The following is a 16,726-nucleotide window of genomic DNA, read 5'->3' on the forward strand; positions in this document are numbered from 1 at the left end:
TTAAACATTTAAGAAGTATAAGTTTAAGTTCAGCTGCAGCAACTCAGTGAGAGAAGTGAGATCAATCTATGATTCAAGGGTGGTCTGCGACATCAAAACCAAGGGCTGCACACGAATCAGAGCACGGATTGATGTCGTATTGGAGATTTGGTCCAGCAAGGTAACACATTTTCCAATAATTTTATTGTAATTATTATAGCATCAAGAAATAAATATATTTCAATACTCAATACAGACACCATAGCAGTTCCAACACACTCACTTCAGAATCCAACGGCGTTCACATTCACACTAACTTTAGCAACTCTGAATGTTACCTAAAACTTTCGGTTGATTGCATTTTCAGACCCAATAACATACTGATTATAAACGGAAAATTTGGCACACAACTTGTAATGCGTTGATATGAGCAAAAACAACAATGTCTGCTAGCGGATAGTAGGCGTTTCGCAAAAGTTGTAACAGCGAAAATCAGTGAAATCGACGAGATCCCGCGTAGGTCGGAGCAAAAATAACGTTTGTGCCACAACAAATAAACACACACTTACACCGCGGGCGCACAAACAAAACTACTTAGGAATATAAATAGCTTTAGGCACACGCCCGGCGCAACACTTGTTGCTGTCAGCAACAACGCAAACAACCGCTAAAATACAACACTTGTTTCTTTACAATGAATGGGCAATTCGATTTTATTGGCTTATTTATTTTTAGTATGTTCATTTATTCACATACTTGTTACATGATTTTCTGTTGCAGTTTTTGTTGTTATACCCTGCCTATACCTACTAAGTTTGCCACAAAGTTTGTAATGCCTAGAAAAAAAAGACGAATATCCTAAAAAGTGTATATATAAGTAATCAGTGTGACGAACTCAATGCCAAATTTCGCACTCTTCCTTTTCTTTTCCAGAAGCTGATCATTTGTAGGAAGTGGACGATCAAAATCAAGTACGTGTATGAAAACTTTTTTATTTGACAAGATATCTTCATGCACCTTTGCATAAATTATTATCCAAGATAACACTACAATTTTCGCCCAAATTGTTCACATTGCACAACTACACAGCCTTACAAAAGTTTACATATGGTACTTAAATTTCCTATTTGATATAGAAAAATGCGCATATAATAATTGTTTTTGTTTTATTTTATTTTAAAGTATGAAATATTAAAAAGGAATGTTAAAAATAATTAAGTTTAATAAATTTATATTTAATAACACAAAACATTTCACTTTTTCATTTTGAGCACCTTACCTTTAGCTTGTGCCTGACGTTATAGAGAATCCATTCCTTTGCCACTTTAGAAGAATGTTTCGGATCGTTGTCTTGGAGGAATATAGAATTTCCTTCCAAATCTAACATTTCCACACTAGAGGTAACTATCCTTTAAAATGTATTTGGTTTTCGCCAAACTTTTGCCCGACCATCACCTCCAAAGACCATAAATTTACATTCATCAGTAAATATTACCCTTTTCCAGGGCGTATTCAACCCGCTTTTGTATATTTACAGCTCTGAGGAACCTTTTTCGTCTTGCAACTCTGCTGTTGTAACCACTGTTTTTAATACTTCTACGAAAAGTTTGATCAGAAACGTTCACTCTTAGATCTGCTTTTATTTTAAGATTTATTTCGACCGCACTTTGTTTGGGGGTTTCTTTTATTAATTGTATAACTGTTCTATTTATTCTTTCGTCTAACATCCGAGGGCGGCTGGTGCGTGGTTTACTTTCATAGTTTCCATTTTCCTTGAAATTTTTTACACGTGTTTACACTGTTATCTTCTTTAAATTTAAAATTCTTCCAATTTCGCTTAAAGAATAACCTTCATTCCTCATTTTTACAACGGTTTTCCGAACTGGTTCGGGAACTTCCTTTCCTTTGCCCATATTTATAGTAGAAAACACTTCTCGATAAAAGAATTATAATTGTGATCACTTTCTATGAAATGTCAAGCTGTACTGATGGTTTAAAGCAAATATCAAGAAAATCTGCAGCGGTACTCATAACGATACACTTTGTTCTTTGCATCGTATGTATACTTATGTAAATATGGGAGTTTAAGCATTTTCATTTTTTTGTTGTTTCTTTAGTAAATACAACAAATTTTGTATTGAAGATTATTTATAATGGTTTTATCTTTCGTTTAAAGTTATAAAAAGCAGCAACATATGAACAGTATTTTGATATTTATAATAAAATTAGAATTTTATGGTCGTATGTAAACTTTTGTAAGACAGTGTATATCAAAGCTGTCATACAAATTGATCAATCTAAATCAAGTATTTGTACAGAAAACTTTTTCTATTTCACAGGAGTTTTTCAGAAAATTCATCACCAAATATAACCCACGGCAACTCTACAATATGCGAACATATTAGTCTGATCGAACCAGTATATCATCATATACAAAAAGACTAGTCCAAACAAATAAAACTTTTATAAGCTTTATTGCTGTAAGAAATGCACCTGAGAGGGTTATTATAACATCGTTGCAGCAGAAGGTGACGTTTTATTATTTTTATTTTCACATATTTTTTGTATACACTTTGCATCATTTCTCATGAATAATATATGCGCTTTGGCGGCTGTGTGCCCTGCCTACGCAAAGCACACTGTAGCAGCGTGCAAAATAGCTACAACAACAAAAACAACAACGTTTATAAAAACAAAACTAGCGCAAAGCGAGAATTTATGTAGCTCTGTCGGATTTAAAATCATACAAATCTACATGAAGACAAAAATCTACGAAGCAAAGTGCAGAGATTAAGCATTAAGCACTAACAGCAGTTAACGGTTATTTATTTGGTCAAGCGCAGTTAAATGTGTTTGTGTTCATGAAAAACTACCAATAATTGTGTAAAAATACTCAAACTTTAGATTAATGGCTGCATTTACTATATTAATTGCAGAACATTTCCCAAAATGCACGAGCAGTTTATTTATTTCCTTATATTTTCGCTTTGCATATACATATATAGTATTATTTATTTATATTTGCATCTATGTATGTAAGTATATTACATAATCATACGCACATTTCGCAAGAGCTTGATATTTATCGCGAATATTGGCACGGCGCCTTGGTCGCCTGCGTGCCACAAAATCAATAAACCCACCTCATTAAGCGCGACCGCCGCCTGTATATGTGCATATGCGCAGCGTGAAAAACCAGTGGCAGACCACTCATTAATTAAACGCATTTCGTATGCATATTTATGTTTTTATGCGCATTTCAAGCAAGTGTCCACTGCCCCCAACGTACACTGTCTGCATATGGAAATATTATTTTGAGGTATTTCTTGCTCTTTGCCGGTTTCTGTCGCCAGCGCTTGACGATTCTTGGTGTGTGATCCGCTTGCTTTTCCAAATTACCAAACAAATATTGATATTATTAAGAGTGTAAAAGTTCGTGTCAATTAAATTAGTTTGACGTGGGTAATTGATAATAAACATTTTCAATATGTTATTAATAAAATGCATAATGATTTTGGAAATCGGTCAACTTTATTCTTTTGAAAAATATCCGGGAAAAAGAAATAAAAATTGTATCAGCATTATTTTGAGGGTCTAGTATACGGGTAGAAGTGATTTGTTCGATAACTTGTTGTCAATATCGATGTGTGTGGTTTATTGACCAAACCTGTCGGATTCCGGGAACTGGCTTCTCAAAGACATTGTGTTCAGTAGACAGTAGTAGCCTATCGAAGATGACACCATGTCATGCTTCTAACACATAGCATAAAAGTCTTGATTTTCAATTTGTCATAAATTACCCACTTTTCATCCCCATTAATACTTTTACTCGAAAAATAAATATTTTTAACAGACTTAAAAAAATAAAAAATGGTGGATTATGCTGCAAAGAGATCCACTATTTTCACGTCCAATGATGTTTTACTGAACTTTTTTTCTGTTTTTCAATTCAAAATTGATCTTTAATTAACTGACTCTGGAACTGAAGCATTTTTCGGTATTATTTGCATAAAAACCAGAGTACCAACATAGCATAAACATATTATATTAGCAGATACCTGAAAATTATGGGATACAGAAATTATTTGAAATATTCAAAATTAGCCGCGTTTAGTCGTTTCCTTTTCACATTTTCTTATTCAAAACTGAATCACAATTATGTACTCACTGTCCTGTACTTGCTCACAGAATCGACCGATAAAATTTAATAGTCGATAAAGTATGTAGCAATCAGCCCAACTGCCCAGTGAAATTATATGTATATACAATATAGTCTTTAAAAGTAGGTGAGTTACAAAGTGATTCGATACAAACTAACAAATTTAAAAAGTCATCTTTCCTCATCACAATCCATTATCTTCTGTTGGAGTCTGTTCAGGTGCATAAGCATATTCCAATGGGTACCACGTAACGACTAATAACCGTAATGCGCATTAGCAAATACTATAAGCAGTTAAAGCTTCGTGGTGGCACAAGAGAAAGGCGCAACGCATTGTATTTTATGTCTTTCAATTAATTTGCAACAACATTTTTGATGCGATGCCGGCACATCCTGAGCGCCTGAAACGTCGGTTGCACAGGTTAAAGTGCGACTGTCGGCGCATACTTTGTCGCCGTACGCTTTTCTGCCTGTCTCATTGCCCAAAAGCATATTCTAAACTAGCAACATTTTCTGTTACTACTACTACTCCAACTTCTTTCTCCTCCTTAAAACGTAAAAGCATGCGCAAGATTAGCTCAACGAATTTATGCCTTCCTTATTTCCGGCGTTTGCTGCATGTAACGGTTAAGAAATATTTGTGGTATGGTCACCTCTGATTGTCGATTATCATTACTAAGCCTACTGCTTGCTTACACCTGGTTCAATGTGCAGCTGTGTTTGTTGCCAGTTGCAGTGCTTGTTGCAAGCATCTGTGTTTGGGATCGCACGTGCGCTGCATTCTTGAAAGTTCATCGTAGTTGGCGGGCACTTATTTCTATTTGTATATAACAAAATATCGTTTTGAAGAACTTTTACATTATAGTTAATTTGTGAATGAATTTGTAATTGAAACTTCGTTCCCAAAACAATCCAATTTGGATACAAAAAAAAAAATGAAGCTCGTTTCTTTATAAATTTTTGGCGTTTTTCTTAAATGTGTAATCATTAGATCATAAGCATAAACTTAAAGACAGACAAAATATGGAAAAATTTAAAACCAGAGGAAACCTCCACAAATTGATCAGGATGTTCGAGCCATTAAGGTTTTCGATAAGCACTATCGTTTCCTGCCAGAAAAACAGTGGATTAATTATACCATACCATACTGTGCCCAAAAAATAAGGTGACTTTGTATTTATTTTGAAAATTCTTTATTTATTCTTCCAAATCAATTTCATCCCCTTCAAAGTAATCCCCTCCCGATGCAATGCACTTATGCCAACGGATTTTCTAATCTTCGAAACACTGGTTGTAGTCACTTTCCGGGATGGCCTTCAGTTCCGTCTTCGCTGCGGCTTGAATCTCCTCTATCGTATAAAAACGGTGTCCCCGGAGCGGTCTTTTGAGCTTGATGAACAGCCAAAAGTCGCACAGCGCCAGACCAGGTGAATACGGTGGTTGCGGAACGATATGGGTTGTGTTTTTGGCGAAATGATCACGAATTACGAGGGCAGTATGGGATGGTGCATTATCGTGGTGTAAAAACCAAGAATTGTCTTTCCACAATTCCGGCCTTTTTAGGCAGATAGCGTTACGCAAACGACGCATAACGTTCAAATAATATTCCTTGTTGACTGTTTGACCGGTTGGAAGGAATTCATAATGCACAACACCACGATAATCGAAGAAAACAGTCAACATGACCTTGATTTTTGAGCGACTTTGGCGCGATTTTTTGGTCTCGGCTCTCTTTTGGCACGATATTCGCTCGATTGATCGGTTGTTTCGGGGTCGTAAGCATAGATCCAAGTCTCATCGCCAGTTATAATGCGTTTCATGACACCCTGGTAGTCGGAAAGCATCGTTTCACACACTTCAACGCGACACCTTTTTTCCAAAAAATTCAGTGTTTTCGGTACCAGTCGAGATTTGACGCGCTTGAGGCCCAAAACATCCTTCAAAATGGTATTGGCTGAGCCTTTCGATATGCCAACTTCATCAGCAAGGTCTCTAATTGTTAATCGACGGTTTTCAACACCAAATCTTTGATTTGTTGAACGTGAGCTTCGTCGGTTGAGGTTGATGGTCGCCCTGGACGCTCTTCGTCTTCGACACGTTCACGGCCGGCTTGGAACTCACTATACCACTTGTAAACATTTTTTTTTAGACATAGCCTCATCACCAAAGGCTTTTTGCACCATCCTCAACGTATCCGCAGCAGAAAATTGATTCCGTAAACAAAATTGAATGCAAATTCTTTGCTCAACAAATTTCGACATCGCAAAAAACGAAAAACTCGCTTTCAGCAGCTCACAAAACGGCACGTATTTCAAACACTAATGAATATTTTGACATGAAATTTGACATAAATGTGACTGACAGTACTACCAACCTAAAAAAAAATAATTCTCCAAATCCTTCGACGCGCGCAGTTTAAATTCAAATGTCACCTTATTTTTTGTCTGTCTGTCCAAGGTCTGTCGCAAAAGAAACAGGACTGTTAAAAAAACAACAAAAAATTAATATTTTTCAAAAGGTATATTTTTTTATTCAAAGTAGTTTCCTTGTGCTTCGATACAGCGTTTAGCCCGGTCAATTAGCATTTCAAATGAGTGTTTAAGGTCATTTTTCGGAATGCTCTTGAGAATATCGGTCGTCGCCTTTTGGATAGCTGAAATGTCCTGAAACCAGTGTCCTTTCATTGGCAAATGAAGTTTTCCAAATAGGTAAAAATCACAGGGTGCCAGATCAGGTGAGTAGGGTGAGTGATTAATGGTTAATATGGAGTTTTTTGTCAAAAAATCAGTGACAAGCGTCGACCTATGACACGGCGCATTATCGTGCAACAGGCGCCAGGACCCTGCCTCACGGTATTGTGGTCGAGCACGACGAATGCGTGACAAAAGACGCTTCATAACACCAAGGTAAAACACAACATTAATCGTTTGGCCAGGTGGGACGAACTCTCTGTGTACAATACCCTCGGAATCGTAAAAACAAATCAGCATTGTCTTTATTTTTGACTTCTGAAGACGACCGACTTCTGATCGTCACAGAGGTCCTCACGACCTTCTTGGAATCGCTTAAACCACTCATGCACATTACTACGGGATAGGAACTGATCACCATAAATTTTTTTCATCATTTGAAATGTTTCAGTAAATGTTTTTCCAAGTTTAAAACAAAATTTAATATTTGCTCTTTGTTCAAAATGCATTTTACGACCGATGACCAAAAGCTGCTGTCACTTTTTGATCGATAACATCGATTGTAGTTATCCAATTGTCTTGAAATTTTTACGAAATGTTAACAAGAGATCAAACTTTTTATTTCATATACCCACCAATAGGTGGCGCAACCAAAAATAGTTATATTTAAAAAGTTCTCTTTCTTTTGCGACAGACCTTGTGTATATATGAACTTAAAGTTTTAAATCTATTAAAAAATCCATATTTATAAGTAAAAATAACTGTTCTGTAACAAGAATTGCTGGACTCTTCTTCATTGTAGTGAGGTTTCAAACTCAATTTTCACTCAGTTTACGTTTGCATATTTAGAAAGACTTAAAATTATTAATAAAATTATTGATTGGCTTGCCATCCATATTAATTAATCAATTTTTGAATTAAAAAATGTAATAATAAGAAGAAAAATCAGAAATTGGAACGAATGAAGTCAAATTTTCCTTGTTCTTTTCCAATAAAAGCGGCATAACTTCCCAGCCTTAAGCATCTAATAGAAGGTCTAAAAGTCCGCTATTTCGACGGAGTTCGATGGTAGTCAGACTCGTGCGGGGACTCATTATACGCTGAACATATATTTGGTATGTCGAGGTCGATTATGTATTAGTATGAGTTTAAACTGGTACAGTTGTTGATAGTTGGTTTAAGGAAGGAGGTTGTTTACACTTCAAATGAGTGAAATGCACTAAAAGGATGCACAAGGATAATAGCGTTCTAACACTTCTTTGGAATATTTGAACACTAGAATAGTAATAGAGTTACGTCATCTCATGGCAAATCACACGAAAATATTTATAGACCTTATAGTTAAATACAATAATATTTGAATATAAAAATTTAACGAAAGGTATTGCAGTATACTTAAAGAAAACTATATTTTTACCAGAAAACGAAATGCATTTCAAAATAGAAATAAATATTTTTATGCACAAAAAATATTTTTAACTAATTCTTGCATTTCGCTAAACCTAAGTTTATGAATTTGAATTCCACTTATGTAAATTCTATTTAGTACTACAATTGCCTCAATATTATTTTCATAAATTTATATTTCCTACTTAAGAATTTGCATTCGCAAACTTCTGCCACTTCAACCTCAGATATTTTATGTGTCTTCATTTGCTGGCTTAACTTCCCCACGACTGATCACTATCTGCAAAAGACAAGAGACTGTGCGGTGGAAATACTCAGACACACCCATACACTCATATATACGACCACCTCAATCTATCTGCTGCTCGGTGCGAAAGTGCAATTGGAAAACGTGCATGCAATAGAGCGGCCGCTTCTTCACCACAGTCTTCTACTTAACTACCAAAAAATATTTTCTTATTATTTCATTATTTTTCGTGTTGCAACTGCACTTTGTTTTCCATTATTCCGCTTAGTTAGATTCTCACGTCAATTATTTGCAGTTACTTGGCTATACTATGCCATTCACCGCAGGCAACAACACTCCCTAATGCACCTTGGCCATTCAAGCGTTCGTTCATTCATGCGCTCGTTCGCTCTCCGGTGTGTGTGTTTCCCAGCTGAGTTTGGAATTTTATTTGGATTTTCCTATTTGTCACATCGCGCAACAACAAAACGCACACACATCGCATTCACTTCAATTGTGTTGCACGTTGCTTCTAGGTAATAGCATTCGGAACGAATTTTTCGGTATGTGCAACACGTGCAAACAACAATTACTGCATGTCGTCACTGCCATTAGTTTTCCCAAAAGTTTTTTCCCATTTTTCTTCTTCATCTTTTTGTTGTTGTTGCGTTGACATTTGGGTTACCTGCCAGTCGAGCGTCGCTGCCGTTCAAGTGCTCCGGCCAGAGGTCACAAATTTATTTCAGTTCATGTGCGACAAGCCAATAGGAAAACCGTTGCAAGAGTTGCATTTGTGTTATTGTTGCACCTTTGTGCTGTTATAATTCTTCTTGCGTTGTTCGAAGTTCAAATATTCCAAACATTTCCTTTTTGGCAACTAGGTTTTACGCCCTAATGGCGTGTCGAAAGCGCATTAAAAGTCATTTAGTCGGTCAAACACCTCACTCAAGTGGACTTAGGTTAATAAAGCAAAGGATACAATATTCATGTCTTTGTTTGAATTAGGCTACTCCTTTTTGAAAAAGGATATCTAAATATGTGCTGTAACTAATAGTTTTGGTAGAAGCAGTACTTGGACACCCTGTGGTAATCCCTCTTGTCAAAGCGTACCTTTTATAGACGTTTTGATTGGATATAAATTCGATTGCCTTTCCGAAGCATTGCTAAAATCTATCACAATGTAAGTTGTGATGTCCTTTTACTGATCTCTTTCTCTTTAGTAAGATACAACACCGATAGTCAATTTTTATACCTTGAACAGGGTATATTTAGTTCGAAGCTGAGTTGATTCTATCAGGACCGTCTGTCTAATCGACCATCTGTCTATATATACGCAAAGTATCTCCTTAATTTTTGGTATATGGATACTTATCGCCTTATTATAAATATAAGGTTGACATTGAAATTCAGCCCTTGCTTAGGTTATGTAAGAAACCTAGTGAAAGCAAAGACATTAATATTTTTTAAAATTTAAAAGCATATTTATTAACATGAATTATGTTTTGAACATATTTAAGTTTACTAACGGCTTAGAGCACAACTTACACTTAAGATTATATCAATACTGAAGGTTAATATCATATCAATTTAGATTCATTTTCGATATTTTATAATCTTTATCAAGTTTTGTGTTCCGGCATCCAATTCTAATAGATATATTCCGAGTAAACTGGTCTCCTACGTTTTGACATGTTCAATATCGGTGGCAATTTTTTGTGGCATAAGTCACTCAGCACTTCACTACACTTTAAGCAATTACAAACCAGAGGTGGCAAGCAATTGCTGCTAGCGCCAAGCTCAAGGCAAGGCTCACCTATATTCCTATAACAAACCATGCGAGGCTCGCAATCTGTACGGTTCATATTCAAGTTGAAGGCGCCTAGGGGTTGGAAATTTACAATTAAATATTCGAAGTTAGACAATGCAAATTGTGTTCTCACCATGCGCACACTCTCTGGGATCCACTGAATTTCCAGGCTCACACTCATTGGGTGAAAAAGAAGGGCTTCAAATCGTAGAGGAAATAAGTTTTGTAAAATAATTGTCACCGATAAATTACTTACATTCCATGTGTGGAACGTTGCAAAGAAACCAAGATGACTACCAGCAGCCAACTTAACTTAGTTATCCAGTACACATATGACTGCATGTTGTTCTTTGAATACATTACTGGTTTTTAATACTGGCCTCTTAGTTGAAAAAGCTGCACTTGATGTACACAAAATTCAACTGGAGCATGCGTTTGATAATTTTCCTTTAAAGTTTGAATATCCTTTTATAGCTCGTCATTGGTCTTAACTCTCTATTTTGTGGTAAAATTTGAATTTATTAAAATGTATTACAGATAAAACAACTTAGAAAAAAATTTCGACGAATCGGGTTTTACCGAACATTTTATACTCTTAGCATGATAAAGTGATAATCGAGGTTTCATTATCCGTCATTTACATATTTTTCAAATACCGTATTTTTGTAAAGTTTTATTCCGCTATCATCATTGGTTCCTAATGTATATACTCGTATTATACAGAAAAGGCATCCGATGGAATTCAAAATAGCGTTATATTGGAAGAAGGCGTGGTTGTAAACCGATTTCACCCATATTTCGTACATGTCATCAGGGTGTTAAGAAAGTATTATATACCGAATTTCATTGAAATCGGTCTAGTAGTTCATGAGATATGGTTTTTGGTCCATAAGTGGGCGAGGCCACGCCCATTTTCAAGTTTTAAAAAAGCCTGGGTGCAGCTTCCTTCCGCAATTTCTTCCGTAAAATTTGGTGTTTCTGACGTTTTTTGTTAGTCCGTTAACGCACTTTTAGTGATTTTCAACATAACCTTTGTATGGGAGGTGGGGGTGGTTATTATCCGATTTCTTCCATTTTTGAACTGTATATGGAAATGCCTGAAGAAAATGACTCTGTAGAGTTTGGTTGACATAGCTATAGTAGTTTCCGAGATATGTACAAAAAACTTGGTAGGGGGCGGGGCCACGCCCACTTTTCCAAAAAAAAATTGCGTCCAAATATGCCCCTCCCTAATGCGATCCCTTGTGCCAAATTTCACTTTAATATCTTTATTTATGGCTTAGTTATAACACTTTATAGGTTTTCGGTTCCGCCATTTTGTGGGCGTGGTAGATGGGCCGATTTTGCCCATCTTCGAACTTAACCTTCTTATGGAGCCAAGGAATACGTGTACCAAGTTTCATCATGATATCTCAATTTTTACTTACAGGCAGACATCCGCATGATTTCGACTCTACAGGTCGTCACCCTGATCACTTTGGTATATATAACCCTATATGTTGCTCTTTTAGTTTTAGGACTTACAAACAACCTTTTATGTGCATTGGTCTTAACTCTCTGGCTTTAGCAAATTTGAACATTAAAATGTATTACAGATAATAAAAATACTTAATTAATTATACATTCAAAGCCACTTAGGTGTAAAATGAAATTATCAATGGTCAACAACGCTTATCTGTCATAGCAATGGTGAGAGAAATTATTTTAAGATTGTAATTTGAATATATTCCTTATGAAAATTTGATATAATTAAATTAAGCGGTAAAACAATTTTTTCGGCACAGGTATTGGAATTAATATTGGTATTGGTATTAGTGATGGTAATCATATGAGGATTGAAACTAATATTGGCATTGTTATAGATATTGGTATTGATATTGGTGTTGGTATTGATATTGGTATTGGTATTGATATTGGTATTGGTATTGGTATTGGTATTGGTATTGGTATTGGTATTGGTATTGATATTGGTATTAGTATTGGTATTGGTATTGGTGTTGATGTTGGTATTGGTATTGGTATTGATGTTGGTATTGGTATTGGTATTGGTATTGGTATTGGTATTGGTATTGGTATTGGTATTGGTATTGGTATTGGTATTGGTATTGGTATTGACTATTCGTATTGCTATTGGTATTGGTATTGGTATTGGTATTGGTATTGGTATTGGTATTGGTATTGGTATTGGTATTGGTATCGGAATTAGTATTGGTATTGACATTGCTATTGTTATTGGTATTGGTATAGATATTGGTATTGGTATTGACATTGGCATTGGTATTGATGTTGATAATGATACTGGTATTCATATCTGGATTAAATTTATGTTGATATATGTATTGAGTTTGGAATTGGTATTGGTTGAGTAAATTATATCAATATTGAAATTAGTTTTGGTGTTGGTAAATGTGTGGCGGGTCAACCAACATCAGATATCTTAATAAAGCTTAAAACACTAGCTCGAGTTAAATTGTGTAATTATCATGTCAACTTCCCATTTTATGGTTAATCTATATAAATAACATTTTAATGGAAATTCTCCAGCACTATTAACCTAACTCTATTAATATAATAACCACAATGACCTACAGCAAGCACTTGTGCATTGCTTACGCTGAAATCCACGCATTACACTTCATTGAGCAATAAGTAGCGGTCAAGGGTAAGATGATGACAATGAAAGTATGGCCGACAGAAATAGTTAGTGATTAAAATTCAAGGCTGATTTAATCATTCAAAAGTCATATTCAATATCTTGAATAATTAATTAGAATATTGCATAAATTATTAGAAAAGGATTTGAGTAAATACCACTTAAGAGAACTATAAAAGGATGGAGCAAAATTAATCGAAAGCATTAACTGCCAATGAGGTAAAGCAAAGCGTAGAGTTATTCAAACGAAAGTAGCAAAGTTGTATTGAGTAGAAAGAATATTGAAAATGGCATCTTATCAAAGTGCACGAACACATATTGGTTGGTTTACCAAGCTAAGCTTAACATTAATTATGGTGGTGGTTTTGCGAACAAATGGAACACAAGCACTGTTCGTATATAATACAGTTATTACAAACTATTTTCTATTACATGATTAATAATTTATTTTCTTAACTTTTACTTTGAAAGGAAATCATTTGGTCCATCCATTAATTGCGGCCCAAACAGCGTGTATCCAGAAAATTGCAAACAAGGTAAGTTAGCTTTTTTGTATAAGGTTTTTTAAGGTTTAAAGGGTATTTCATTTCATTCCTCACTTCATAGGCAGCTTCACTATAAACTTTAACCCTGAATTCTGTCTTCCACGCACATTATGTCGCAAGGGTGTGGGTGAGCTTTGCCGCGAATATAGCGGCAGCAGCGATTGTAAACCGGGCTTGTACTGCAACTGTTACCATCGCTGCAGTGAAAATCCCGAAATATGTCCATTTTTCGGCAACGGTATATTGGATTTAAATACTAAGAATTAGACAACGCAACCACAAAATTAGACGGCTCAGCAGCATTATTATGTAGGCAGTATTTTTACTTATTATATATTATATTTATTATATTTATTTTATAAAATAAAAATTATACTACGAAACTATTTGTCGGACATAAAAAATCGATTTTTATATTTTTATTAATTAACATCCTCTCGTATAACAGCTTAATTGATTCGCATTCGCCAGCGAACTTTTGACAACAGTAACATTTAATAAACAGAGAATGTTAAGGAATAACCAGAGAATGTTTATTTTGCGTTAATACGTTGTATTCAGAAAATGTTAAAAATTATAGTTAACGTTCTTTACTATTGTCGCTTCCTGTTAGCATTTAACGCAGCAATGAAATGCTACCTTACAGGTAGAAGTCCTAACTTGTATATTAAAGAATAATATTTTCAACAGAGAATGATAAGGGATCGTCCAGCGTTTCTTGTAGAAAAGGGACAGAGTAAGGAACATAGTGACTCCAATCTTTAAACGCGTTTTTCTTAGAATGGTGTTTTTCAAAACGGTTCCATTCGCTAAGGAAGAGTTTTGAAGATTTCTAGTTCCAATTGCGAGAGAAGATTTCTAACGCGAAGATTTCGCGCTATGGAAGCTTTTATCATTACTATTTTTTTTAAATCATCCAATTTTCTTTCTACGAAAAACTATAGAAAAAAAGGGTAAAATTCGATACTTTTTGTTCAAACCGCCGCCATTTTGTCAATTATCAAGAAAACAAAAAAACAAAACTTCCATAGCGCGATAGCGACTTTCCTATAGATTAACAATCTTTTTGAAATTTTCGTTTTAGACCAAAATTGCGGCCGCAAGCGTGCACATCGTACAGGTCCTTTTTCACATGTAATTTCAACCATTTTTATAACTATTATACACCCAATAAATAAACATAAAAAATAATTTTGTATTCGTCATGAATATATTTATTTATGAAAAAAATCCGACTGATTAGTTAATTTGAACAATGAAAAAATCGAGAAAATCAGTGTTTTTTCAGAGGGTCACAAATGTGATCCCTTAGTTCACATTTTCTGGTAAAACAGCTTGATTGATTCACATTCTGCAACAAAAAAAGCGGGCTGTTACCAACTGCAGCTTTCTATAAACAGAGAATGTTAGTGAATAACATTTACTGTAAAAAATGTTATCAAATGACATTCTCTGCATTAACCAGAGTATTTTAATTTTGTGTTAACACGCTGTATTCAGAAGATGTTAACAATTGTGGTTCATATTCTTTACAGTTGTCGCTTCATGTTAGCATTTAATATAGCAGCGGAATGTTAACATACATCTAAAATGTTAAAAAATTTAGTTAACATTCTCTACTGTTGCCGCTTCCTGTTAGCATTTAATTTAACAGCGGAATGTTAACTTACAACTAGCTTTCACAACTTATGTACTCGTAACAATATTTTCAATTTGCCTCACTAAATAACATTGAGAGCAACAGAGCACCGGCTATGCACCTGTTAATTCAAAAAGAATCAAATAATTTACCGGCCAACAATCGAACCAGTTGGCCAAAAAGCCAACCAGCCAACTATTCAACTAACCAACGAACCAACCAACATCAAACGCAACCAACGACACAACAGATAATTCAACCAGAGAAAATAAAATCCTTCTCTGTCTCTTCTCACCTGTGCTCACCGCTGCGTCAAACATTCGCATAACCAGTTCCACATCTATGCAAGTTGCCAATCGTATGTGCTGTTTGCCATTATTCCAATGCCATTGCATTCCGCCGACTTTTCAGGTGTTGTGTGTACGCCAGTTCAGTCTGCACTTGTCTCTCGAAGTCGACACGATTCAGTGTTGAACGAACTTTTGCTGTGTCCAGTCAACGTGAATCGCGAGTGCTGCCTACCGTGTAAACGCCGTGTATTATACTAAAAACAAAAACAAACACATTGAGGGAACTCAGTGAAGATTGTACTTACATACGCTCGCAGCTTTGTCGTCGTTGTCGTGTTTATCCGGAGCCTACGTTACTCGCTTGAGCTTTGTGTTGTTTGTGTATTTGCTCGGCTGCCTGTTCGCTTGAGTCAGGTCTCCAGCAGTGAAGTGAAAACAAGTTTTGCGCCCCAACTTCAACGCGTCCGCCTAGTTGGTAGGTGTTTTGGACTATAGTCGTTGTCGTTGTTGTTGTTCGCTGATTGAACGCAGCTCGGTTTACCTGCGCCTACTGATTGTCGCGCTCTGCGCTCGGAGTATGTAATTCGCTCGTTCGTTGTTAGTTCTCTTGCTGCTCCAAATTCGTCAGTGCACACGCGTTTGTACATTTTATTTGCATCGTTTATGTTGTTGCAATTGTTGTTGCCGTTATTGCTGCTAACTTGCAATCTGAGCCTTTTCGGTAGGGTTGCTATTGTTGTTGCTGCTGCCGCTGCTGCTGCTGAGTTTTGTGTTTTGTTCAAACAGGTGAATTCAATTGAATGGAAATGTGTCGCATTGGCTTAGTTGTTTTTGGTTTCGCCTTAAGTTGGCGGGCCGTAAAATATGGCTATTCTTAAGCAAATTAATGTGTGTTGTGCATATGTGGGTGTGCGTGTATTTGTTGGTGCGAAAAGTAATGCGATTAAAGCACTTGGTAATCTGAGTAGTGTTTTGGAAATAATTGTCAACTTGCTCGCGACAAATTTCGTTTGCGAACAAAAGTGAAAAGGGTTCAAAATAATTGTGTGCGACAAGAAACAGTGATGACAAGAATAAAATATAATACATAGCAAAACAAAAGCAAAGAATAATTTTTTAATTTAATTTGCACAGAGAGTTTCGCAAAGTGAGCATATCAAAGTATGATGTTAGAGGTTACAAAAAAATTATATTTTTATAATGCAATGAAAAATACAGTTACAGCGAAAATCATTTTTAAAGGTCAAGCATAAATTAAAAATTAATAAGGTAATTTAAGGTGTCGAAATTGATGGGAAAAACTAAACTTTTTAACTAATTAATAAAGAAAT

General features: G+C 35.5%; 3 protein-coding genes across 8 annotated transcripts in view; 1 reads left to right on the top strand and 2 right to left on the bottom strand.

Moving 5' to 3' along the window:
* LOC126751528 (cadherin-99C) overlaps nt 1–16,726 on the bottom strand; it is a 418,338-nt gene that overhangs the window by 306,278 nt on the left and 95,334 nt on the right. The gene's annotated exons all lie outside the window — the stretch shown is intronic.
* LOC126751529 (uncharacterized) lies at nt 9,957–10,671 on the bottom strand. Its single transcript, XM_050461867.1, has 3 exons — nt 10,525–10,671; nt 10,402–10,466; nt 9,957–10,340 (listed from the first exon to the last, which is right to left on the bottom strand). Exons 1-3 carry the CDS (start codon nt 10,626–10,628, stop codon nt 10,108–10,110), a joined length of 402 nt encoding a protein of 133 aa, XP_050317824.1. The 5' UTR covers nt 10,629–10,671; the 3' UTR covers nt 9,957–10,107.
* LOC126751530 (uncharacterized) lies at nt 13,114–13,817 on the top strand. Its single transcript, XM_050461868.1, has 3 exons — nt 13,114–13,312; nt 13,393–13,457; nt 13,528–13,817. Exons 1-3 carry the CDS (start codon nt 13,209–13,211, stop codon nt 13,731–13,733), a joined length of 375 nt encoding a protein of 124 aa, XP_050317825.1. The 5' UTR covers nt 13,114–13,208; the 3' UTR covers nt 13,734–13,817.

Source organism: Bactrocera neohumeralis, chromosome 2 (genome assembly GCF_024586455.1).
Source record: "Bactrocera neohumeralis isolate Rockhampton chromosome 2, APGP_CSIRO_Bneo_wtdbg2-racon-allhic-juicebox.fasta_v2, whole genome shotgun sequence".
NCBI lineage: Eukaryota > Metazoa > Arthropoda > Insecta > Diptera > Tephritidae > Bactrocera > Bactrocera neohumeralis.